The sequence below is a fragment of the Leucoraja erinacea genome, chromosome 26 (assembly GCF_028641065.1).
Source record: "Leucoraja erinacea ecotype New England chromosome 26, Leri_hhj_1, whole genome shotgun sequence".
NCBI classification, from domain to species: Eukaryota; Metazoa; Chordata; class Chondrichthyes; order Rajiformes; family Rajidae; genus Leucoraja; species Leucoraja erinaceus.
Genome location: NC_073402.1, coordinates 7397689 through 7424401, shown reverse-complemented (window position 1 = coordinate 7424401; position 26713 = coordinate 7397689). Strand labels below are relative to the sequence as shown.

General features: G+C 43.3%; 1 protein-coding gene across 5 annotated transcripts in view; it reads left to right on the top strand.

Moving 5' to 3' along the window:
* inpp5b (inositol polyphosphate-5-phosphatase B) overlaps positions 1–26713 on the top strand; it is a 135423-nt gene that overhangs the window by 65493 nt on the left and 43217 nt on the right. For 4 of the 5 annotated variants that reach the window (XM_055656076.1, XM_055656072.1, XM_055656073.1 and 1 more), the window contains 6 exons: positions 5039–5129; positions 7192–7260; positions 10374–10529; positions 12084–12185; positions 20651–20765; positions 21334–21450. In XM_055656076.1, coding sequence (XP_055512051.1) covers positions 5039–5129; positions 7192–7260; positions 10374–10529; positions 12084–12185; positions 20651–20765; positions 21334–21450 — 650 coding nt within the window. Of the gene's footprint in view, positions 1–3070; positions 3232–5038; positions 5130–7191; positions 7261–10373; positions 10530–12083; positions 12186–20650; positions 20766–21333; positions 21451–26713 lie in introns of those variants that run through there. The other variant, XM_055656075.1, reaches the window with a different exon arrangement.

Genomic DNA, 26713 nt, shown 5'->3' with positions numbered 1-26713 from the left:
GGTAAAAGCCCATAGCTGCAAATTTTGGTGTTTGCTACATTTCTGAATTTTGCTTTGTCTGCAGATTGAAATGAAGCTTTTTACGCCAGGTCTTAGATTATACAATACTAAGAACCTGAGAAAAATAATCATCTTGCGGAAAATGGGCATTAACCATGTTTCCCTGTGTTCGAGATCTTAGTTAACTTTCTATCATTTTACTTTAAGTCGTGTAATTTCTAATTTTGCAAGTAATAAGATAGTGTATCAAAAATCTTTCAAATGGCACATGCACATAATCAACCGTACCATCTCCATCAACCTTCTCAAAGAACACAATTAAGTTTGTCAAGTAAATTTGCCTTCAACTAATTTGTGTTGAGTTTCATTATTAAACTTTACTTTTGCACGTTCCATGTCATTTAGCCAAGTGTTTTTCAGGCTAATTTCCGGATTATTGTCTCCATAAATTGCTTTGCACTGAAGTTAGGCTGACTGGCCGGTAATTGCTTTTTTTTTTTGGAAACGTGGTGGAACATTTGCAATTATACAATCCTCTGGCACCACCCTATACTTAAGAGAAATGAAGTCAGACCTCATTCATTGCCAGCCACACTTCCCTCAATAATTTAGGATCCACCTCAGATTATATATTTTGAAATCCCATTATTTATTTCCAATGGAAAGATTCTCTAATGGTTTTCTTCAATATTTCTCCCAGTCATACAGCATGGAAAGAGGCCCTTCGGCCTAACTCATCCAGACTGACCAAAATGCTCCATCTATGCTGTAGGAGGGAATTTTGTACTTTTCCCATACCCTATGTCTGACTTCACTCAGATAGGCACAGACAAAATAAAACAGCTCATAGATCAGTGGTCAACAAAGGTGTTCCTGTTTACCTGCATTCGACCAATATCCCACCAAACCATCTGTCTGTCCATGTGACTTTCAAATGCTGTTTTCGCACCTGCTTCAAACACCTTCCCCGGCAGCTTGTTCCATGTACCTACTACCCTCTGAATGAAAAACCTGCCTCTCAGGTTCCTACTAGATCTTTCCCGTCTCACCTTAAATGTATGCCCACTGATTCTTGATTTGCCTACCCTGAGTAAAAGCTATCTATTTAACGCATGATTACCTCCACCTCTAAAATATGACCCCCTCAACCTCATGTGTTTCAAGGAATAAAGTTCTAGTCTGTCCAACCTCTCCCTATAGCTCAGGCCCTCTAGTCATGGCACCATCTTCGTAAATCTCGGCACACACTTCAGTTTAGTGATATTAAAATATATCAGTACATCTTTACAATTTCCATTACTTTATTGATCCCTACGTGTAGACTTTCTTTGCACCAAATGTCACATACCATTTGGATGTGATCACTTGCACCAGAGTTCCTAGCTTGATCCCAACCATTGGCATGTATTTCTGCGCAGCATTCATTATTTTGATTTGGCGTCTGTTCCAAATTTTTAGGTGGTGTCTCGAAGAGCTAAAACCTAGATAATCAAATAGAACCTGTTCTGATGCAAATTGTAACAAAGGATAGTTGTATTTGTGTAGTTAACTAGGGATACGCTTTGAAAGAAGCTTGGAATAAGCCAGAACCCAGTGATTTAGCTTAATTTAGTTTAAGATACAGTGTGGATACAGGCCCTTCGGCCCATCGACCAGTGACCACCCCGAACACTAACCTGCACATTGGTGCCAAATTACAATCTATACCGAAGCCAATTAACCTACAAACCTGTACGTCTTTGGAGTGTGGGAGGTAACCGGAACACCCCAGCTCCCATACTCCCACAAAACAGTCACAGGGAGAACGTACAAACTCTGTTAAGTCACGACCCGTAGTCAGGATCGAACCTGGGTCTCTGGCGCTGTGCTTCTGTGCTCCCTATTATTGTCTTCTGGTGCACTTGAGCCCGCCAGTAGTTGAGAATGAATTAATGGTAACCACAAACTGTTTTGGATGTTATCTCGCCCTGAATTTGAAGGAACCTTTTCAAACTTTGGGCATACTTTTGTCTGGTGTAATGAGAAGGTGTTGTTACCAGTCAACATATTTATAAGGTTATTCTTACTATTGAGCAAGTACAGTAGATTTGTGGTGATCATCATCTCAAGTGGAATGTTGGTATAAATATTCTAGACAACAAGTGTTAAGAAGGGGAGAGGTGGTTTGCGTTCCAAGAAATTGGAGAATACAATTTAGCCGTTTTGTGATTTTTCCGTACGCAAAGCTGCACACGTCAAGAAGCCGGTTTAAAAAAAACAAATCTTGCTTTGATTTATCTATTTTTTTCCGACATAAAGTGGCACAGTGGTGATTTTGCTGCCTCTGAGCACCAATGACCCGGGTTTGATCCACACCTATGGTGCTGTCTATGTGGCATTTGTGGGTTTCCTCCTGGTACCCTGGTTTCCACCCACATCTGAAAGATGTGCTAATTGGTAGGTTTATAGGGCTTTGAAAAAGGGCCTGTCCCACTTTCACGACCTAATTCACGACCTTTTTTACTCGTGGACATTTTTCATCAGGCCCATAGAAAAAACGCCCCGACCTACTTGATGCCACGGCCTACGACTAGTATCACGGCCTGCTACGACCTACCTACGATCTCCAACGACCCCATGACGACCATGCTGCGAGTATGAGTCAAGGGCAAACTCAGCAGAGGTCGTGAAAATGGGACAGGCCCTTAAATTGCCCCTAGTGTGTAGGGAGTGGATGTGAAAGTGGGATGACAGAAGGAGTGTGAGTGGGTGATCGATGGTCGCCGTGGACTCAGTGGGACGAAGGGCCTGTTTCCCATGCTGAATATCTTAACTAAACTAAACCAAATACCACAGGAGTAAATTTTAATCTGCAAAAGTGGAATGAGGACAAATTGCATTCTCCATCCCAAATTTTAAGATAATAATTAGTGAATTCTGTAAGATACGACCAATCCGTGGATGGTTACTGTTTGAAGGATTTTAACAGCAGCGTATTTTAACATCTTTGGCATGTATGTTAGATTCAAGTTTCTGCTTTTCTCTTTCACCCACATTTTGCATAGAAATATCATTGCCCCTGTATAACAAATCATTCCTGGCTAGTTATTAATGGTGCTTTCCTGCTGCTATCTAGCCCTGCCTGTGTACCAACTATTCACTCAACAATACTTTGCACGTATTTTTCTATTGGTGTTGCTGCCACTGCTGCTGCTGCTGCCGTCACCGCCATTGCTGCCATTGCTGCTACCAGTAAGTACTGAACCGCCTAACAATCTCGTAATTCCGAGAATATATCGTTCAGTTTAGTTTCGTGCTTTTAGTTTGCGTTCTGATAAAATCAATGCTGTATATTGTCTTTCGAAAAACGAGAGGTGATCTCATTGAAACATACAAATTTCTTGCAGAGTCACAAGGAACTGCAAATGACGGAATCGTGAGCAAAACACAAAGTGCTGGAGTAACTCCGCGGGGTCAGGCTCAATGGCCGTGGAGGGAATAGATAGGCGACGTTTCAGGTTGGGACCCTTCCTCAAACTGAAAAAGGGTTGCAACTCAAGATGTCACCTATCCATGCCCTCCATAGAGGTTGCCTGATCCACTGAGTTACTCCAGCACTTGGATTCATAAGGAACTGCAAATGCTAGTTTACCTAGTTTACCAAGTGCTGGTGTAACTCAGCGGGTCTGACAGGATCTCTGGAGCACATGGGTAGGTGATGTTTTGAGTCAGGATCCTTCTTCAGACTGATTCTAGTTGGGGGATGGGGGAGTAAACCTGGGAGAGAGGAGGGGCTGGTGAAAGCCTGGCAAAGGATAGGTGGACACGGGTGAGGGGGGCAAGGTTGATAGATTGGTTGGACAAAGGCCAGAGATGAAAAGACAAAAAGTGTGAGATAAGAAGAGATGTGATTTGTGAAGCCAGATGAAGGAATACAGGTGCAAGGGTGGGGGAGATGAGAAATGGGTGCAAATCCACTCTGTTTTTGGCTCACAATTCTTGCAGAGCTTGACACAGTGGATGCAGGTGTGTTTAAAACCTGAGACCACGGCTTCAGAATATCACTATTCAGCTCCATGATGAGGAGAAATGTCTTCACCCAGAGAGCAATGGATCTCTGCAATTCTCTACCCAAGACACCAGTGAAGACCGGGTCACTGAGTTATATCCAAGACGGATACAGATAGACGTTTGGATATTAAAGGAATCGTGGGATGTTAGGTTAGTACAGGACATTGGCATTGAGGGAAAATATCAATCATGATCATAGTAAAAGGTAGGACTACTTGGTCGAACAAAATCCCCAAACCTTCGACTAACACGAGGGCTTTTGGCCGTCATCTCTTTCCTTCCCTGACACCGACTCTCCAAATCCACCCGTCCAGAAGTGTGCATGCAAACGATGTGATGCTGATTCAGTGGTGGGTTTAATGGCTGTAACTGTTATGTCTTTGGCACAATAACCACATAATGCAAGTCTAACAGCGCACTATGATTTTCCACCCCATATTTGTGATAGCAGGCCTAAGATTGCTTATGATCCCTGTACTGCCACATGGACTGCTGCAACGCCATGTGTTGCAGTGAATAGGTTTAGGCTTAATATTGGCACGTGTACCGAGGTACAGTGAAAAGGTTTGATTTACATGCGATTAGATATACCGTACATAAATGCAATCAAGTCAAGGTAAACAAAAAGGGGACGATCCAGAGTGAAGAATATATGCCTCCGTGTTGTAGCGATAGTCCAATGTCCACAATGGGGTGGAGGTGAATTGAAGAGAAATGCGGCAGACATCATTTGTCTTATGTGAAATTGACTTTAGGCAAATATAAGTCCTGTCATCGTTTAGCATCTATGACTTCTCAGTGCAAAACATTGTTGACTTTTTAATTTTAATTGATTCATGAAAACATTGGGTCAATTAAAGTAAATCTCTTTTCTCCCACTCATCCCTTAACCCTGCCCAAGCAGCCAATTGAACCTATGCCCTAATTTTGTTCTTGTTATTTATGCTTTCACTCACATCAATATGATTATCTTTTTGTCAACTTGCAGGTGATTCTGATCTTCTGGCTTCACAACTTGATGATCAAGAGCAGGTCTGCCAGAAAGAAAGTGATGATGATGTTGAATCTACCCCAGAAAAGTAAGAGCCAACAGCATGACAAAGCTGCAGAATGTTTGCATTCATCTCGTTATGGTTTTGTGTGATTTTGAAAGTCAGTCATGTCCAGATGATGCCTTCCTGAGGTGTCAAGTGGAGCAACAAGGTGTCTCCTGCCCCAGATTATAATGGGCAGATTGACATGCTGTGTTTATGATTCATGGCCATAAATGCACTATGCATCGTCCAGCATCTTCCATTTGTGAGCAGGATGGTCATTTATCCATTGACTGTTGAAGATTTATTGACTTTGAGAGAAGCCAGGAGCCATGACAGTGCAGTTAAGAAGGAGGTGGTACATAGAATAGTACAGCACAGGAACAGGCCCTTTGGCAAACAATGATGGTGCCATACACAATGTCAAGATGAACTCATCTCATCTACCTGCCCATGATCTATATACAGGTCCACCACTGATTTTCCAGCAACGGGTGGCCTGACTCCTCCTTTAATCCGGACAAAACCCCTTCCCCAGAAGTTTCCTCGAAATGTCGACCTAATCGGGACTTATATATATGGTCTATGCTATATAGACACACTGAACTGTTCTGTATTTATGCTTACTATATTCTGTTGTGCTGCAGCAAGCAAGAATCTCATTGTCCTATCTGGGACACATGACAATAAACTCTCTTGACTTGACTCTTGACTTCGGTGCCAAGCAGCAGGTCGAACTTCTGCCTGGCTGGAGCCGGCAGATCCGTTCCCGTAGACAACTTCCTTGGTCAATTGGCGGGTAGAATTAGCCGGCTGCGGCCAGGGCTTTGGACCTCCGACCCAGCTGGAGCCGGCAGATCGGTTTCATAGCCGACTTCCGCACCAACTTTGCGGGCCCTCCCAAGGCTGTGACTTCTGTCGGTCCAGCAAAATGGATAATCTAGAAAGGCTCTGGAACCAAGGGGGCTGGAAAATCAATGGTGGACTTGTATAATTAATAAAGAACATGGGGTACTTTCCACCTGCATTGTATCCATTCCTTGTTCTGTTCATCTGCATATGGGTTTGAATGGCTTGTTTCAAAGCTGTATCTTTCAATCAATTAGAATAGCATTTTTAAGTGTACATTGAGGTTATAGAAATAGATAGATACAAAATACTGGAGTAACTCAGTGGGACAGGCAGCATCTCTGGAGAGAAGGAATGGGTGATGTTTCGGGTCAAGAACCTTCTTCAGACTGATGTCAGGGGAGAGTACATAGATACGGAAGTGTATAGATAAGGAAGTGTAAGGTGTGAAAACGGAACAAAGGGATTGGAGATCAAGGAAAATGTAGAATAGATCATTGTTAGTTGGGAGAAAGTAACAACAAAGCAAAGATAAAATGTAGTCGGAGTCAGTAAGACTGGTCAGAGAACTGGGAAGGGGGAGGGATGCGGCGAGAGGGAAAGTAAGTGTTATTTGAAGTTAGAGAAGTCAATGTTCATACCACTGGGGTGTAAGTTGCCCAAGCGAAATATGAGGTGCTGTTACTCTAATTTGTACTGGGTCTCACTCTGACAATGGAGGAGGCCCAGGACAGAAAGGTCAGGCGGACTGAGCGGAGGTGTTCTGCGAAACGATCGCCAAGCCTGCGCTTGGTCTCGCCGATATGCAGGAATCCACAGCTGGAACAGCGGATACGGTAGATGAGGTTAGAGGAGGTGCAAGTGAACCTCTACCTTACCTGAAAAGACTGTTGGGGTCCTTGGACGGAGTCGAGGGGGGAGGTATAGAGACAGGTGTTGCATCTCCTGCGGTTGCAGGGGAAAGTACCTGGGGAGGGGGTGGTTTGCATGGGAAGGTTTTACTGGTGTGAATTAAGGGATTGAATAAAACTGCTCAGTTTCATTGCATTTTAAGATCTAAATCTAGAAAATAGTATTTGGGTAATAACATATGAGTGTTTTCCTGATAGCAGAATTGATTTCTGCCTAGTAACCGACGCATGAGCTAAGTGATAAAGTGAATGTAACCAAGTGAGGCAATCTGAGTGTTATCATTACACATAATGCTGTCCTTTAATATGCAGAACTTGCTCAACAAAATAACTTCTGTTGTTTCCAGACAGCCCAATGACCTAGAAGAATTTTCTGAGGCCTCCACCAGTACCGTTTCTCAATCTCCTGCCATGGGGTATGTAAACGCAAACCAGTACTGATTCAAAACGTAGGCACTGAAAATATTTGAGTTGATTTGTTTTTTAAGCTTGAGTTTGGAAAGTAATTTTGCATGTTCTGTCATGTTTATTGTGAATGCATGGCTTTTCTTGTTGATTTTTTTTCCTACTGTTTTCTCATGCTTCATAAGGTTCGAGTAATGTAAGGTGAATGAAGAGTGTGCCCTATGAAGCATCATCTAAAATTAATATTTTCAAAATGATATTGCAATTCTCTGAAGGCACAATTTTGTTTGAATGGAAATTGATTCAATGACCTGTTTTTGTAACAGCAGATATTCTTTGATAGTTGGGTTTTCCCATCATGAAATTCAGCTAACTGCACACTGGAGGAACAATTTTAACTGGGCTGTTCATAAAAAAAAAAGCCAAATACGAAAATAATTTGTTGAAATAATTAACTTAGGCGGAGGTTATTACAGGTGGGGAGCACCATCTAACAGTCACTTCGAACAAATATACCAAACACTTTTACATTAAAGCACACCGTATAAATATAATCAGATTCCATGTATGAGCATAAGAGACCATTATATATTCATTTAATTCACTGCCTGCAAAAGTTGTCTGGCAACAGTTATAGTGTGACTGATTGTCACAATCAAAATATTGCCTACAGATTTGAGAAAGTGGATTGTAAACTTGTTCTTACTTTTCACCCCCCCCACTCAGATGTTGATGAAAGAATGCAATTTGGCACCAATAAAGACTATTCAAAGTCAATCTTTATATCTCAACCAAAACCTGCAAAGTAGGTTATCAGATAAACATCCTGTTACTGTTTTTGCAACTTTGTTGTGCAAAACCTGGACAATAATTTTCTTTAAGTTACAACAGTGGCGACATTTCAGTTTATTTAATTAATTATAAAACATTTTGGCACTTTCGAAGTTTTAAAAAGATGTTGTATAAACTCTCCTTCCCTCCATCAAAATAGTCTAAATTGCAACATTTTGAATTACAGTCACTTCAGTGGTATGAGGAAATTGTCTACATACATTCCTGCAGACTTATTTCTTTCATTTATTTATCCACCGGCGCATTAGTTTTAAATTACGAACATGTTTAAATCGCCATTTATTTTCCTCGGTTTGCATGCCTACTCATGGAGGATGTTAGCAAGTTTTCTATTGCAACCAGATACATTTGCAATTATTTCTGCAAGTGTTTCCAGAATAGTGTCTCAAGAGTCCAGATTAGCATAATATTTAACATTGGTGACAACATAAGATGCTAATCTCGTAGCTGGATTTCCCCTTTTATCAAAATTTGTACCAGTTTTCTGACACACAACAACATTAATGTCATTGCTGAGCAGTCAATGGCATTGATAAATTCGCATAGACCCAAACTATGTAAGCAACATTTTACAGTAAGCCAAATAAGGATTGGAACATGCATTTGTTTACAATGGTAGCTAATCACCTCAAGAAAATTTTAAAATATAAAGTAAATTGTGTTCCATTATTTTGAAATTCTTTGTTCTTTGTGTTTTCATGTATTTGAGGGATTGTCAAACCAGATATATAGAAATAGGTTATTGAGGAAATGGACACTTGGTATGTCATTTAAAACGTGTCTCTTGTATACTATGTAATAAAACATTTAATATGTTAGAATTTTGATGGTCAGAATAATTCAAAATATCAAATTCAAAATTGTGACTGGTATGTTTCCAATCCAACAAGGGGAATGACATAAAAAAAAATAAAAGAATGAGCTGCAGGTGCTGGAAATCTGAAATAAAAACAATACGTGTTGGAAATACTCAGCAGGTCAGACCCGCACCTGTAGGCAGAGAAGCAGAGTTAAATCTTCAGATTAAACGCCCTTCAGAGAATCAGAACTAAACTTTTAGGTCAAAGACCTGACCACTTCACCTCCAGTCTGAATAAGAGTCTCGTCCTGACCAGTCACCCATTCTTTCTCTCCAGAGATGCTGCCTGTCCTGCTGAGTTACTCCAGCATTTTGTGTCCCACTTCACCTTCCTCCAAGCAGCCTCTACATTCCTCAGACCATTCGCTGTAATTTTTCTGTCACCTTCAAAGAGATTTCACCACCAGACACACCTGCCTCACTCCAGTGACGTGCGGTGAGGTCAATGTGGAAGCATATGAACCCGATAGAGGTAGCTTAAATTCACCATCCAATTGACAGGTTGCACAATGACTATTGGATAGGCAACCATATGTTTCATATTTCATATCGGCATTCTTTACAACTTTTCTTAACAGTTATTTTCATTGGGAGTATGACAGGTGAGGCTCTGCGGCCCCTGACCGCACGTCCCAGCCTCACTCTTCCCTTTTTGGTATTTTGCAGCAACCGTTCCCTTCACAACTTCCTGCTCCACTCTTCCCGTCCCACCAAACACCCACTCTCCTTGCAACTGAAGGCGATGCATCATGTATTCTTACACCTCTTCCCTTTCCAGCATCCAGGGATCCAAACAGTCTTTCCAGGTGAAGCACCAATTCACTTTTTCCAATCGAATGTTCTGCTTTCAGCATTCACAGTGTGGTCTCCTCTACAATGGAAAAATCAACCACAGATTGGGTAATCGCTTTGCAAAGCAGCTGTGTTGAGTCTGCAGTAACTTTCAGCTGCCTGCCACCCTAACTCTTCATTCCTCCCCCACTTTAACCGTCTGGTCTGTGGCCTTTTGGATTGTTATGATGAGGCCGAACACAAACTTGAGGAACAGCACATTGCAACATTTCTGTACTCAATATTGAATTCTACCACTTAACATTTCCTCACTCCTCAGGCCCCTCTCCTCACTCCTCCATCCCTCTCTCTCCCCACACCCCTGGCCTTCTCTTCCCCCCACTCCTCCGGGCCTCTCTCTCTCTCTCCTCAAACCTCCTCCCCTCACTCCTCTGGTCCTCTCACTTCTCCCACTCATCCATGGTGCCACAGACCCATAAAGTTACACAGAGGGTGGTGGATGAATGGGTAAGATGCCAAGGAAGTGAATTTTGTTATGCATTTACTACGATCTGCGTTTGTGTTCCATTCCTTGAGATATTGGAGACATTTTTTAAGGTTGTGTGTTTCTGTTTCGAGCAGTCCTGAAATGACCAATGACGTTGTCCGCGACAAGAATGTGATGGTTAAGAACACGGGGCATATCCTTGGCATACCGCAGTTTGGTCTGAGGGACAACTTAATCAAAGTTGAGTTGCTGAAACAAGAAGGAAAATACACCTACATACATAATTACAGGTTAGTTTACACGTTCTGTGGACTGTGCAATCAACATTAATTTTCATGTGTATTACAAATCTATAACTTTGTTCTGATGTGCGGTGATGCTAGTTGTATTTAGAGAAATAGCAATGAGGCTCATCAGCCCATTGGGTTTATACAAATTGTTTGTGTGCAACTAATTTGTGAACCCTGACCAGGTGCTATTTGCATGGAATTTGCCCATTCTCCCTGTGACTCCAGGTGCCCCGGTTTCCTCCCACATCCCAAAGATGGCAGATTTGTCAGTTATTTGGCCTCTGTAAATTGCTCCTGGAGTGCAGGGAATAGAGGCAAAAGTGGGATAACATAGAACTAGTGTGAACTAATATCAACCGATGGCGTGTGTGGGCAGCAGGGCCTGTTTCAATCAATTAATCAGTCAAGTTATTTAGACAAATTTGGCTTTAACAAATTATTGAATAGACACAAAAAGCTGGAGTAACTCAGCGGAACAGGCAGCATCTCTGTAGAGAAGGAATGGGTGATGTTTTGGGTCGAGGCCCTTCTTCAGACTGGTTAGGGATAAGGGAAACAAGATATAGACGGCGATGTGGAGAGATAAAGAACAATGAATGAAAGATGTGCAAAAAAAAACGATGATAAAGGAAAGAGGCCATTGTTAGCTGTTTGTAGAGTGAAAATGAGAAGCTATTGCGACTTGGGTGGGGAAGGATAGAGATAGAGGGAGAGAGCCGTGCCTTCCTGAATATTCATATCATTGGGCTGTAAACTGCCTAAGCAAAATATGAGATGCTGTTTCTCCAATTTGCGTTTAGCCTCACTCTGACAATGGAGGAGACCGAGGACAGAAAGGTCCAAAGATCCTATAGCAAGCAAGATTGATCACTCGACGAAGAAGACGTAGTACGGTCACGGGCAGATTCATTTTCGGCCCCATTTCCGTAACCGGCTTCCGTCTCCACACCAAAGATCCCATAGCGGAGCAAAGATACTAGTGCAGAGACGGAAGCCGGTTACGGAAACATCCTCGTAAAAATAAAAGTTCTTTGGTAAAAATCTTCTCCTCATTTTCAGAATTATAATTTATTAACACAAACTGCTCCCCCGCAACGTTGATTACACTGCGAGTCGGGTCGGGTTACTGAAATGGATGACAAAAAGGCCCACGTTTTGCTCCGTTGCGTACTAAGCGTCAGCCCATTGCATTTAGAAGGAGTGGTCTATCTTGCTCCACTATAGGATCTTTGGAAAGATCTGTGCAGGAATGGGTAGGAGAATTAAAGTGTCCAGCAACCGGGAGATCAGATAGGTTCAGGTGGGCTGAGAGAAAGTGTTCCGCAAAACGATCGCTAAGTCTGCGTTTGGCTTCTTGGCTTTGTCTGATAAATCCAAACTTTCCCAAACAAACATCACATCTGTAACTAAGTAATTTGCTAATGTTTGTTACCTGTGAGTCACCAGCTATTCACTCTGCTTATAATAAAAGCTAAATATTGGAATCGTGTCCATAACATTTTGGATTGCCATCATTCTACTTCTTGTATTCAAGATTTTTATTTTTGTTTTCAGAATATTTGCAGGAACATACAACGTGAACGGCAAGTCCCCACTGCAGGACCTGAAGCCTTGGTTGAGTTATGATATTGAACCACCTGATGTCTACTGTATTGGGTATGTGTGTGACCACATTGATTCATGCGACTGTTAGTTAGATGTTCCGGTACTTTGGCTTCCTATAATTACGCTGAAACTATTTGCCGTGGTAAAAAATTAGCATCCAATTACAATTGTGTCCCAAAATGGGAGATGCAGTGTTATTTGCTCTGCTTGGAAAGGAGGGAAGAGTAGGAACCTTTGTACTGCTGAATATTTTTCAACACTCTAAATGAAGATTAAACAAATGCACTGCACATAACTAGTTTCATATTGAACTTGGATCAGAAACATTGTGGGTGAGATGTTTGTCATCTTAACAGGCATTCCAGTATTAGTTTAGTTTATTGTCACGTGTAGCAAGGTACAGTGAAAAGCCTTTGTTGCGTGCGAACCATTCAGCGGAAAGACATTACATGATTCCATCGAGCCATCCACAGTGCAGATACATGGTAAAGGGAATAACATTCCGTGCAAGATAAAGTTCAGTAGAGTCCAATTAAAGATAGTCTGAGGTCTCCAATGAGGAAGATAGTAGCTCAGGACCACAATCTAGTTGTCCATAGAATGGTTCAATTGCCTGATAACAGCTGGAAAGAAACTGTCCCCAAATCTACGGGTGTGCATTTTCACACTTTTGTACCTTTTGCCTGATGGCAGAGGGGTGAAAAGGGAATGACTATGGTAAGACCCATCCTTGATTATGCTGGTGGCCTTGCAAGGCATGAGGTGTAAATTGAGTCAATAGAAGGTAGGTTGTTGTGTGTGATAGTCTGGGCTGCGTCTGCAATTTCTTGCGGTCTTGGGTGGAGCTGTTCCCATACCATGTTGTGATACATCCCCATAAAATGCATAAAAGGGGGGGTGTGGGGGGGGGGAGGGGGTGTGTGGGGGGAGGGGGGGTGTGTGGGGGGGGGGGGGTGTGTGGGGGAGGGGTGTGTGTGGGGGAGGGGTGTGTGTGGGGGGGAGGGGGTGTGTGGGGGGGAGGGGGGTGTGGGGGGGGGAGGGGGTGTGTGGGCGAGGGAGGGGGGTGTGTGGGGGAGGGAGGGGTGTGTGTGGGGGGAGGGGATGTGTGGGGGGGGGTGGGGGGGGGAGGGGGGGTGTGTAGGGTGGGAGGGGTTGGGCGGGAGGAGAGAGTGGGAGTGGGGTGTGTGGGCTCCCGGTTCTTCCCCACTACCGATGTAAGGCTAACTGATCTATAATTCCCAGTTTTCTCTCTCCTTCCTTTCTTGTAGTTACATTAGCTAACCTCCAGTCCACAGGAACTGATCCAGAGCCTATAGAACATTGCAAATTGATCACCAGTGCATCCACGATTTCTAGGGCCACCTCCTTGAGTACGCTGGGATGCTGACCACCAGGCTCTGGGGATTTATCCGCCTTCAGTGCCAACAGTTTATCTAACACCATTACCTGACTAATGTGGATTCCCTTCAGTTCCTCCCTCCCACTAGATCCTCAGTCTCCTAGTATTTCTGGGTGATTGTTTGTGTCTTCCTTGGTGAAGGCAGAACCAAAGTACTTATTTAACTGTTCTGCCATTTCCTTGTTTCCCATTATAAATTCACCTGTCTCTGACTGTAAGGGACCTACATTTGCCTTCACTAATCTTTTCCTTTTTACATATCTAAAAAAGCTTTTACAGTCAGTTTTGATATTCTCTGCAAGCTTTCTTTCATGCTCTTTTTTGCCCCTCTTAATTAACGCTTTGCCCTTCTCTGTTGAATTCTAAAATTATCTCAGTCCTCTTGTTTGCTGCTTTGGATATAACACTATCCTTTTAATTACCTCGTTAGCCACAGTTGAGCCGCCTTCCCTGTTTTTTTCACCAGACAGGGATGAACAATCTTTGGAGTTCATCCATGCAATCTTTAAATCTTTGACATTGCATCTCCACTGCCAATCGTTTAAGTATCATTTGTCAGCCTATTCGAGCCAATTCCCATTTAATACCTTCAAAGTCTCCTTTCTTTAAGTTCAGGACCCTAGTCTCTGAATTAACCATGTCACTCTCCATCCTAATGCAGAATTCCACCATATTATGGTCACTGTTGCCCAAGGGGCTTTGCACAACAAAATAGTAAGATTAAACGAGAACTTACCAGTTTGAAGTTTGATCTGTATTTTATGAGGAGGAACGTTGAGGGAATACATGAAAGAAACCCGCTTACGACGCATGCGTGTCATCCTTCAAAGCAGCGGTGTGAGGTCACAGATACCCTATATTGACCTAAAATAGCAAGATTATCAAAGAGATACCAGCTCAAGATTTGACCCTATGAGGGTGGGAGCGGAGGGCATGTATTCCCTCAACGTTCCTCCTCATAAAATACAGATCAAACTTCAAACTGGTAAGTTCTCGTTTAATCTTACTATTTTACTTCGGAGTCACGTGAGGGACTCCATGAAAGATTTCAAAGCTCTGTGACCTCATGCCGTGGAAACGAGTCCATGCTTCACAACTGCCTTGGTAGTTAGAGAGAAATTGTTAATTATATTCAAAGCATTCATACCAATTATTTAATGGAAATGATAAATAATATCGAATTAATTGAAATCATAACCCTGTATTCTTCAGGGATAAATTATCATACAGAACTTAAAATTGGTCCCCGAAAAACACGTTCCCATACTTCTAACTGGTTTGTTAACATTTCTGAAACGTATTCTCCAACAATCCATCCTGCAATCCTGTGGGTTTGTTCCATGGTTTCATCAAGGCGTTTTGCTGCAGATGTAGCTGCAGCCCTGGTGGGGTGAAAATTAAATATGTTATTGTCCACTCCCGCCTATCAGACCATTTCGCGGTGGCAGAAATATGGGATATGAGTTACACTCTATGGTACAGTATCTTAAAGCTGATTAAACGCCCATTCCTTGCCTCTGATAGCCTTTTTTCTTACTGTATAACAAAACCGTACTTTACTATACAGAGGCATTGTCCTCCGGGTAGGCCATCAATTCTATGACCTGCCCCGCTAATCCTGGCCTATTTTGTTTAATAATACGGTCCTGGATCACAAACCTCAATCTTCGTGCCGCAATAGTGAAGCCATCCAGTCTTACTTAGCAATAACTGGAGCTTATACACTATGACTAGCGCTATCAGCATACCATTTCTAGTTAGTTATCCAGATTTAATGCTGTAGCCGGCGACCAATTCCTTAGCAAGATCAAAGCCACACTTACATTCCAAATATAGTTATGTTACTGTTTCTTGCCATTAATAACTTGACAATGCACTTTCGGCATTATTCACAGTGCTGAAACACAGTCCTCGATATTGCAGGCTGGTAAGCAACTGTAGCACCCCGGAACATCCTTATTTCTGTGGTCCAGAAAGTTATCATGGCAGTAATTAGTCCATTTTAATAGGACCTAAATACTGTTATAGAGTAGACCTTCTTCGTGCTGCTGTGATCATGTCCACAGTTCTATCGATAGCCCCATGTCCCATAGCGGTGTTATAGAGTCTACAACCTACTAAATCAATATTTACTATGACATGGATAGCTATCCTCAGTTACTGGATGCACCAGCAACTTAGGACTACGGCTATCGTTATACATAGTTCCAGCACCATGTCCTGTACCCCGGGAAAACCATAGTTGGGTAAGCCAATCAGGTACTAAGACATCCCCAATGCCGATTCCTGTTGAATGTCCCTTCGTTCCCAAATTTATAACTAGACAAGGAGGTAATACATAAATGGAAACCCCTCCCGTAGTGCAGTGAAAAACAGCATCTGTAGCTTCTGCCTCAGGATCTGGTATCAATGATACATACCTCGGTAACTGGTGATTTAACCCCGGATGCAATTCTAATATCCGGCCTTACCTACTTTACTGATTTTAGCAAATACCATCTATCCAACATCCATTTAGTATGAAGAAGATGAAGAAGTGTCATTAGGAAGCATAGACGAGGAAGACTTTGGTGAAATGGTGGGAGAAGACGGTGGTGTATTCATCATAGCAATAATTTTTCGTGGCCTGGTGTCTGCCACTGATTTAGTATCCCTGGTAGATATGTAGCCCATAACCAAATATTCCTTTGGACACACCATTCCCAACTTTAATTTGCCAATTCATCACAAGCTGGTGATATCTTTCCACCCATATGACTTAAATATGCCATCACCGAGGTATTATCTATCTACCATCTAGCATGCTGCAGTTTCATTCCTGAGCAATAAGCTTTTTGCCCATGAAATGCACTTAACATTTCTAACCCTTAGTGTTATGTAGGTTAGCTTCTTATATATTCCATCTCCCCCATAGCTCGAGATGGTATCAGTTGTACCATAACCAATTGCACTGGCGTCTGTTTGTAATAGCACAGACGGGTTGTGAATAACTATTGGGTTTGGAGCAATACTTAACATTGTGTTCCCCACATTGTAATTCTTTTATAGCTTCTATCATTTTTCCCATTGGCCAAAATAAATGACCTCTATAATATATGCACCCATAAAACTCTGTGGCTTTCCATATTAGTAAAGTCATTAACATATTAAATGTGTTAATGGTGTCAATTTTGACTTAAGTGGATGGATAATGAATCCCAGCTGTTCAAACAATTGTTTAGTGGCAACCACTGGCTAACATGCCGATTCATAAGTTATTCCCACAATGATATCATCCAACTATACCATTACTCTATGATTTTGGTATTGCAGCAGTCCCAACGCTGGTTTAAAAAATTTTCCCCCTGTTGGATATTGAGTAGCAAGGATCTTAAAGATTAATACTTGCCATACAATAGCCTGCTGAACACTAAGTCTTTAGCACTGCTAAAAATATCCATTTTTAAAATGAATATATTGCACAACATTGTGAAGTATTGATAATCCATAATAATACAGCAACCCCCATCTTTCTTATTTCTAATAAAGATATTTGAGACAAATCCTGTTGTTCAGGTTTGGTTTATTCCATTACCAGCATGTATATCTGTCCGGTATATGTTGTACTGGAGGGTTTTGTTTGTGTAGAAACTCTATCAGATATCCCTTAAAACTGCTAAGGATATATCTGTCCATAGATATATTACACCACGCTTCAACATGAAGTTGCAATATCCCTCCAACTTCCGTGCTCCCTATTAATGCTGGAGCCCCAAATTCACCTACCTCCATGGTATTGGTGGTAACCAAGTTATTTTTCTTGGTTTCATATGCGGTTGTGGAGAGCCTAATGGTTAATGTTACTTATGCATCTTCCACAGTGGTCGTCCCGGCCCAAACCCTAAACAGGACGCTGCTGCTGGGTACCTCTGCCCAATTCTTTGTAGTACAATACAAAAACACTACCTCTCTTAGGATGCACATGAGGTTAATGTCTTCCCCAGATAACCTTTGGATGCTTTAATCAGCCCCAAAGTGAAGCCTCCTCGCCAATTCTTTACCTGTTTAGACAGGTCTCCCCCCCCAAATAACGGGGTGTATAGCCCTTTGCTTACATAGTATAGCGAACTAGGGTCTAGAGCTGGCTTAATGGCCCTTCAAACTGCACATTCCAAAAAAATAGTGCTAATGGCATCCTTGTGGTCACTAATATTGTACACCTTATTTAACATGCGGGCCAAAGCTGTTATGCCCGCCATGAGACCTTTCAGAGTATTACGGATTTTCCCAACTCCTAACGGCCTTCCCAACATGTCTGCAAATGCACCTGTGACAATGGCTACATTAAGAGCACCACAATATTCCGGGGTATAGAAGCCTTGCCAATACTTCAGCAAAATATTAGCTTGAAGTTGATGGGTGGACACACAGTCCTTCAATACTCACAGCCATCCTCTCGCAATCATTCTCCGTGAGTTCTGCTGGCAGTACTGCTCATCATGTTCGGCAGGTTGTTTCCCCCCCCCTTCAATAGGGGACAGTGGCTCCATCACCTGCTCAGGCTTTACCCCGTCAGACCTTCCATACCCTCCTAAGAGGCGTCCGACATTTCATGCAGCCCATATGGGAAACTGCTGTGGGGCTTATATTATTATTTGCCCACTGTGGCTACCTCCAATCCCGGAGCCTGCCAATATGGAGAATTTTACTCCAGCAACCCGCTCCAGCCGACTTACATGCTCTCGGGCACTCGTCGTCGCGGGTGCTTAATATATGGGACCGCTCCTGCCGACCTTGGTGCTCTCGGGCACTAGTCGCACGCGGTATATCCCACAGCCCGTCCCCATGCCTACGGGCACTGGACCGTTCCCCATGGTCCTGGTCCTCACGGGCACCTCTACCCATTTAGGGTGAAGTTTGGCACTCGCTCCCATCTGGTGCCGACATTTATAGCTGGCTGCTGCTGGTCATTAAACAACAGCCCTTCAGCTCTATACTGACATCAGTAGCTGGCTCCCTGCTGTTCAGCATCCCACCAGTAACGACCTGTGGCTGTGGCCTGCCTTCCTTAGGTGGCTCCCTGCTGTTCAGCAACACACCAGTCTCTTCAGAAATACAGCAAGCACTCTGGAAAAAGCACCAAAAAAGGTAAGGGAAATTTGTTCTTACCTGTACTGGTTTTCAGCCTGCCGTTTTCGGAGGAACGTCCTTCCTCCCGCAGCCCCACGGACCCCGTAGCACAGGTCCATGGGCTGCTGTTCCCGATGTCAGCTCTCTCTCTCTCTCCCCGGGTGGTGCAGCTGCTTTAATCAGCTGCGGAGCGCCGAACGACTGCGTCTAAAAATAGACCCGACTTGGTCTAGAAACTCCCCGGGCCGTGTAGCTTAGTTTCCCGCCCGGCAGCAGTGTCTTGCCGGTGCGGGGAGCAACGTCGGGCACAGCTGTTCTGTGCTAAAAATAGCCGTTAGGGAAACCTCTCCGGAGGGTTCCCCGCTAACGGCTGCTGCTGGCTGGTTCTGGCTGCAACATTTCTACAGTCTCCCTCCAGCTCCTGCAGCTTCTTGTATTTCCTACCTGCAAGGTAAGTGGAAAAATTTTGCAGTCTCTTACCTGCTTCTTTGCCTTTCTCTCTAGGGAGACGTCGTCTCCCACTTCTGACTCCTTCAATGCGTGTATGCGATATGACACGCATGCGTCGTAAGCGGGTTTCTTTCATGGAGTCCCTCACGTGACTCCGAAGTAAAATCACTAACTAATCCTTCTTCATTACACAATACCCAGCCTAGGATGGCCTGTCCTCTAGTTGGTTCCTCTACATATTGGCTTAAAAACCCATCCGTATACATTCCAGGAAATCCTCCTCCTCAGCGCTGTCACCAACTATATGTAGATATGTAGATGGAACAGTGATGAATAAAATTGGGTGGAGAAGGAGATTGGGGCCATCTATGTAGTCATGGGTAAATTGGGTGATGATTTTGGATGATTGCAGAGTGGAATATTGGGACAATTTTTAAAGATGTCAATAATTCAGGATAAATTAAAGCTGAAGATGTCAGTAACACGGTGCTCAATGTTTCTAGCGTTTTCTGCTTTAATTTCAGCTTTTCAGCATCAGTAATTTTTGTACCATTTTCATTGATGTACGATGATTTGGATTGCACAGTGTGAAAGGTTGTTGAGCTACGAGGAAGGAGGGAAACATTACTTTCAGAAGAGGCACAATGGGCAAACTGACCTTTTGATAGCCCTTTAAATGAAAAGCTGATGGACCATTAATGGGAATAATAGTGGAATTCTGCATAAAATGGGATTTTATTTCCTGTAGGTTAAGTGCACCTGCCATAGGACTTTCAAGAGTGAAATAAAAATTGCAGATAAATATAGCTGTTTGTAGTGGCTTCATGCAAGAAGCTGCCAAAATGTCTTAAACTTTTCACTTGAGTTGGCTAAAGTTTATACCATGTGCAGTTGAATTGATTTAGCTTTACGTCTAAAATGGTGCTGCTTTTTAATCAATGTATCAACATCATGTGGAACTTGAGAGCCTGAGCAGTAGGGAAAGGTTGGGCAGGCTAGGACTTTATTCCTTTGGGCACAGGAAGCTAAGGGGTAATCTTACAGAGGTGTACAAAATCATGAGGTGAAATAGATAGGGTGAATGTACAGAGTCTCTTACCTAGGGCAGGGGGAACAAGAACTAGAGGACATAGGTTTACATAGGTGAGATGGGAAAGATTTAATAGGAACCTGAAGTATAACTTTTTCATTCAGAGGGTATTAGGGTAAACTGCCAGAGGAGGGAGTTGAGGCAGGTACAATAACAACATCTAAAAGACACTTGGCCAGGTACATGGCTTTCGAAGGATATGGGTCAACTCTGGGCAAATGGGCCAGCTTAGGTGAGGTGTCTTGGTCGGCAGGGTTAAATTGAGCCAGTTTCTGTGCTGTATGACTCTATGCCTCTATGCGTGATGAGGCGTGTCTATCTCAGTTATAACCTGACTAATTAATTGGAACCATTTGCTGCGCATTTTTGTCCTCTCAAACCTGTTTAGAGGATTGATATTTGCCGTGTTTACTGATGTTCTGATTGGCAATAGGGTAAGCAGAGCTTTTTGTTACTTGTTTTTATAAGTTTTCAAGAAATTGACCTGAGCAAAGAAGCATTCCTTTTCAACGACTCACCGAAACAAGAGGAGTGGTTCCGAGCTGTGTCTGTGAGTCTTCATCCTACAACCAAATATGCAAAGGTACAGTTATTGTATTATTTTTAATGCAGCTCAGTTGGATCAATGCAATATAATTGTTGCAATAACGTAGCAAAAAGTAGAATTATGCAGCCCTATCTATTAGGGTTCTGTATGGATGAGAATTGAATTTTTTTTTCATTTGAAATTGTTTCTGGATCAAATGTATAAACGATACATATAAACCACTTTCCTTTAGAAATGACTAAATTATTTGATGGAATTCACCTGATTCTTCGACATATTGCACTATTGTTGCTCTTTCTGAGATCAGCTGTGGACAATGTTTTGATATAACTCCTTGTATTGGTACAAGATACAATTTATTTGTCATTTGGACCCCTTGAGGTCCAAACGAAATGACGAAATGACAAATAAATTGTATCTTGTATCTTGAAGCAAACCTGATTGAAAGGTCCCAGTTTTGGTGATACAGGTTATTATTTGCTGTACACCTATGCTGCTTCCCATTTCTCAGCTTCCCATTTCTCAGTTACGTTTGTATCCGTGGTACATCTGAAGATGAGACATCTTTATTTGATACTTTAATGAAACGGATCTTATCTTTCAGATCAAGCTTGTCCGTCTGGTTGGAATGATGCTCATATTGTATGTGCGACAAGAACTTGCAGAATACGTCACAGAAGTGGAAGTCGAAACAGTAGGAACTGGCATCATGGGAAGAATGGTAAGGCAGATTGAAGGGAGAAAAATCAAATCCCGCTATTTGGTTTAGTTAATGGCACATTAATGGAGAGACTATTACAGTTCAAGATGAAATGAAAAACAGTTCTCTATGCGAAACAGTTCTCTATGAAGGCAAATATTGCACATACCTTCTTTACCATCCTATGTACTTGTTCTGTATCTTCCAGTGAACCATGGATGCCTTCTGTACATCAATGGTCCAGAGACTCCTGCCATTTACTCTGTAATTTTCTCCTAAATTTGACCTCCCAAAGTGTAACATGTCCATTGCTGGCCCCTTTTAGCCGTCGTGATTCCCTGTTCTTTCTTGCTTCCTTTATATTTCTTAACGGCCCTGTCTGATTCCAGCTTCCAGAGTCTTGCACATAACTACTAGCTACCTTCCTTTAACACTTAAAAGTAACATCTAATTCCTGCCGACCATCGATCACCCATTAACACCAGTTCTATGTTATACTACTTTTGCATTACACCTACACACTGAGGGAAATTTCCACAGGCTAATTAACCTGCTGATCTGTATGTGATAAGTTATAGTTCTTAGCAGAAGGACTAATGAATTGATACCATAATAGGCCTTTTTCACGGGGCGACTTGATGCAAGATGTAGCCAGAGTGAAGTGGTCGTGGTCTAGCACGATATCACACGATATAACGTGGGGGTAGACAAAGAGTTCCCACGGTACTCGGCATTTCTGTTATTTGTGCGAGTGACTTGTCCGTCTCCCGAGCTTTCCCGTTAAATCTTGAATGACATTGTTAAATCATCACGTGGCACAAATTATGTCACTTTTTTTTTCACACACTATAAATATCCTCCCTTGGTTGAATTGGTATATACACACACAAAGCAGAGTTTTACTGTGTATGTGGGAGACACAGATGGAGTGAGCACAGTTACTGAGGCAGAGTCTCTCAGCCTGTGTGAGAGGGAGGGAGGGAGAGAGAGAGAGGCACACACAAGGTGGATGTGAAATCTCACCTGCCTGTTTCAGTGACAGACACCCGCCGCCAGTAAATGAAGACACCCCCATCTGTCTCCCCCTCCTCTCCCTCGACTCCCCCACCTTTCCCTCCCAACTCCAGTCCCGTCCCGACCCCCTGGGAAACTGAAGGGAGCAACAATTAACTGCTGCCTGCCCGCTGAGTTAAAGAGTTCCCACGGTAGTAAGACGATGTTAGTTGCGCCCAAGTTTAAATTTCCAACGTGTGTTTCAGAGTAAATCAAAAACTGTCTGAATCAGCAAGTTAGACACAAAATGCTGGAGTAACTCAGCGGGCCAAGCAGCATCTCTGGAGAAAAGGAATGGATTCCATTTTTGGTTGGGACCCTTCTTCGGGATGATTGTAGGGGGGAACTGGAAGCAAGAAAAGACCGGGACAAATCAGGGCCAACAACAGATGACCTCAGCAGGGTATTTTGAAGATTGGGACCCGACCCGAAATGTCGCCTAACCCTTTCCTCCAGAGATGCTGCCTGACCCACTGAGTCACTCCAGCACTTTATGTCTATATTTGGTTCCCTGATATGCCAATTGTTGGCTAGGGATAGTGTGATCCCAAGAGTCTGAAGAAGGCTCTCGACCCGAAACGCCACCCGTTCCTTCTCTCCAGAGATGCTGCCTGTCCCGCTGAGTTGCTCCAAGCAACTGGTGTCTATCTTCAAAGGACTGACCACCGGGCTGGTTGTCGGGGCTGGCGTGTTGCGTTTCACAGACCGAACTTGGGACGGGACTGGAGTTGGGAGGGAAAGGTGGGGGAGTCGAGGGAGAGGAGGGGGAGACAGATGGGGGTGTCTTCATTTAGTGGCGGTGGGTGTCTGTCACTGAAACAGGCAGGTGAGATTCACATCCACCTTGTGTGTGCCTCTCTCTCTCTCTCTCTCTCTCTCTCTCTCTCTCCCTCCCTCCCTCTCACACAGGCATGAATGGATGAACTCCGCGGGCCAGGCAGCATCTACGGAGGGAAATGGACAGGCGACCCATTCTTCGTGCTGCCTTATGTCTTTCTCCCCCCCCTCCCCCCAACTCCCACCCACACACACGAATGCTGGAGAAACTCAGCGGGTGCAGCAGGGCCGAAACGTTGTCTATTTCCTTTGTTCCATAGATGCTGCTGCACCCGCTGAGTTTCTCCAGCATTCGCGTGTGTGGGTGGGAGTTGGGGGGGGAGAGGGGAGGGAGACATAAGGCAGCATGAAGAATGGGTCGCCTGTCCATTTCCCTCCGTAAATGCTGCCTGGCCCGCGGAGTTCCTCCAGTCATGCCTGTGTGAGAGGGAGGGAGGGAGCGAGAGAGAGAGAGAGAGGCACACACAAGGTGGATGTGAAATCTCACCTGCCTGTTTCAGTGACAGACACCCACCGCCAGTAAATGAAGACACCCCCCCTCTTTTTGTGTCTGTCTTCGTTTTAAACCAGCATGTGCAGTTCACTCCTTTACACGGGTCTCTGGAGAACATTGATTGGTAGCGTTCCGGACCCTGCTTCGGAAAGGCATCGATCGCTGGTCGGCGAGGATCTCTCAAGAGCTGTATCTCTCAAAGAAGTACATGTGAAAAATTTCTCACGGACCATAAAAATGCGGGACCTTTCAGTAAAGTCCCTTTTAAAGATTATAGTTATTTTCTTGAATCTCATTAACATAACTGATGAATAAGTTGATGTCCATATGCGGATGCAAATCTTTATTTTTTTAATTCAATCCCACAGAAGACAATTTTTACTCGCCTTCTGTCCCCTCTGTCCAGCTTCCGGGTTCACCGTTCGCAGGAGTTCCCACGGTACACGCAAGAGTCAGTACGGATATCGCACTGGCCACTACGTGCATATAATGTTGCAATGTTCAACCACAAGTGTACAAGTTACTCTTGGAGAAATTCAAGCTTGTTTGAATTTTCTCCCGAGTCACCAAGTTACACGAGTACCTGCCGTTAGCGCCACGGTGGTCCACGAATGCCGTACAGTTATCGCAAGAGGTTCCCACGATGTTCAACTATGGTTAACTCTTGCGTCAAGTCGCCCCGTGAAAAAGGGGTTTAAGATTGTGCAATTTCATTGTGACGAGGAGGAGGACACCCTCATACGGTTTTGTCCATGTCCTTGGCAATCTTGTGCATGATCCATCTTAAAATTTAGGAAATCGATATTGAACATAGAATATATGATGCCTCATTATATTTAATTTTCCCTACACTTTCCACCCACTTCCCTTGATGGTAAATAAGGAATGGAGGTTCCCAGTGGCATACCTATAACTCCTCAGTTTTGTTTTGTTTTGTTTAGTTTAGAGCGTTGAAACAGGTCCTTCGGCCCACCGAGTCCATGTCGACCAGCAATCACCCATTCTCTAGTTCTTCCCACACACTAGGGATGCCAATTAACCTACAAACCTGCATGTCTTTGGAATGTGGAAGGAAACCGGAGCATCTGAAAAAAACCCACGCGGTGACAGGAAGAAAGTACAATCTCCGTACAGACAGAGACCGTAGTCAGGATCGGACCTGGGTCTCTGGTCCTGTAAAGGGCCTGTCTCACTTGCCGATTTTTTTGGCGACTGCCGGCATCATTGACTGACGTAACAGGTCACCAAAAAATTTGCGGCGTGATGACGTATGGTGTTTTTTCATGTGTCGCAACATTATTTTTGTCGCCGCTGGGTTTTGAAATGTTCAAAATCTTTTGGCGACACTGATATGACGCCGGCCGAAAAAATCGGCAAATGGGACAGGACCTTAAGGCAGTAACTCTACCGCTGTGCTGCCATTATGGGTGTGCCACTGAGTGAAGCAATTGTTACAAATACCCCTCCTTCTTTATTAACACACAATTATAATTAATGAAGGTCCAAGCTCTCTGAGGCCCGAGGGCCAGGGAAGCAGGTATTTCAGTTGAGAATGGTTTCTCCGCCTCTCTTTCTGCGAGTTTCAGTTTCTATTATCTCTCCTCTGTTACTAATTAAAGAGCTTATAACAGAGGCATGGACCAACATTAGTTCCTGCTTAAAATTCTTTGGTGTGTCTAAAATAAGAAACTTGGCACTAATGTTATGTATAAAACCCATTGCATTAAGGTACAATAAATAATTTGTTCACATATTGCATTGATACAAACCTAATAGAACAAGAAATGGTAATATTTATAATTTAAATATGGGACATGTTGGCCGGTATGGGCAAGATGGGCCAAAGGGCCTGTGTCATCTTGACTCTATGACTCTAAATATACAATAACTTCCACTTTACATTCTACAGATCATTCTCAATTGAGGATTTAAATGGTATGTGATTTAAAACTTCTATGTACTTTTCTCATCGAGTCATACAGCACAGAAACTGGCCCTTAGACCCAGCTTGACCATACAGATGATCAAATATCCATCTATTGTAATCCCATTTACCTGCACTTGGTCCATTGCATTCTGTGCCTTGTCCATTGAAATGATTGTCCAGATACCTTTTTTATGGTTGTGAGATGGCTACCTCCATCACCTTCTCAGGTCAGTGTTTTCCCGCATGGTAAAAAAAAAGCAATTTTCAGATCATTTCTAGTCCCCTTACTTCCCACATGAAACTTATGCCCTCTGGTTTTCGGAATCTCCCTGATGTGGGAAAGTTTTCACTGTTCATCATGTCTATGTCCTTTATGAGTTTGTATGCCTCCGTTAGGTCCTCCCTCAAACTCATATGTTCTAAGGAAAACAAACCCAACGTAGACAGTCTGTTGTAACCGAAACTTGTGCAATCACATCCTTCCTGTAGTGTGGTGGCCAAAACTGCACTAAATATTCCATCTGTGGAAGGAGCAGAACACGCATTGCCAGATGCCAAAACCATCAGGATTTCTGAACATTCAGATAGCAGGTTATTTGGAATTTTAATATATTCTCATCAAACTGCTTGCACACCTCTGAATCCCAGCACCACACCCCCAAAGCACTTCCTCCACAGTTGAATGGTATGCATCGACATAGATCTGTTTTGTTAATCCTTAAGGGCCTGTCCCACTTTCACGACCTAATTCACGACCTTTTTTACTCGTGGACATTTCTCATCATGCTAGAAAAACGCCCCGACCTACTTGATGCCACGAGTACCTACGACCAGCATGTGGGCCTGCTACGACCCACCAACGACCTCCTACGACCTTGTGACGACCATGCTGCGAGTATGAGTCAAGGGCAAACTCGGCAGAGGTCATGAATTAGGTCGTGAAAGTGGGACAGGCCCTTTACACTTTCAGGGAA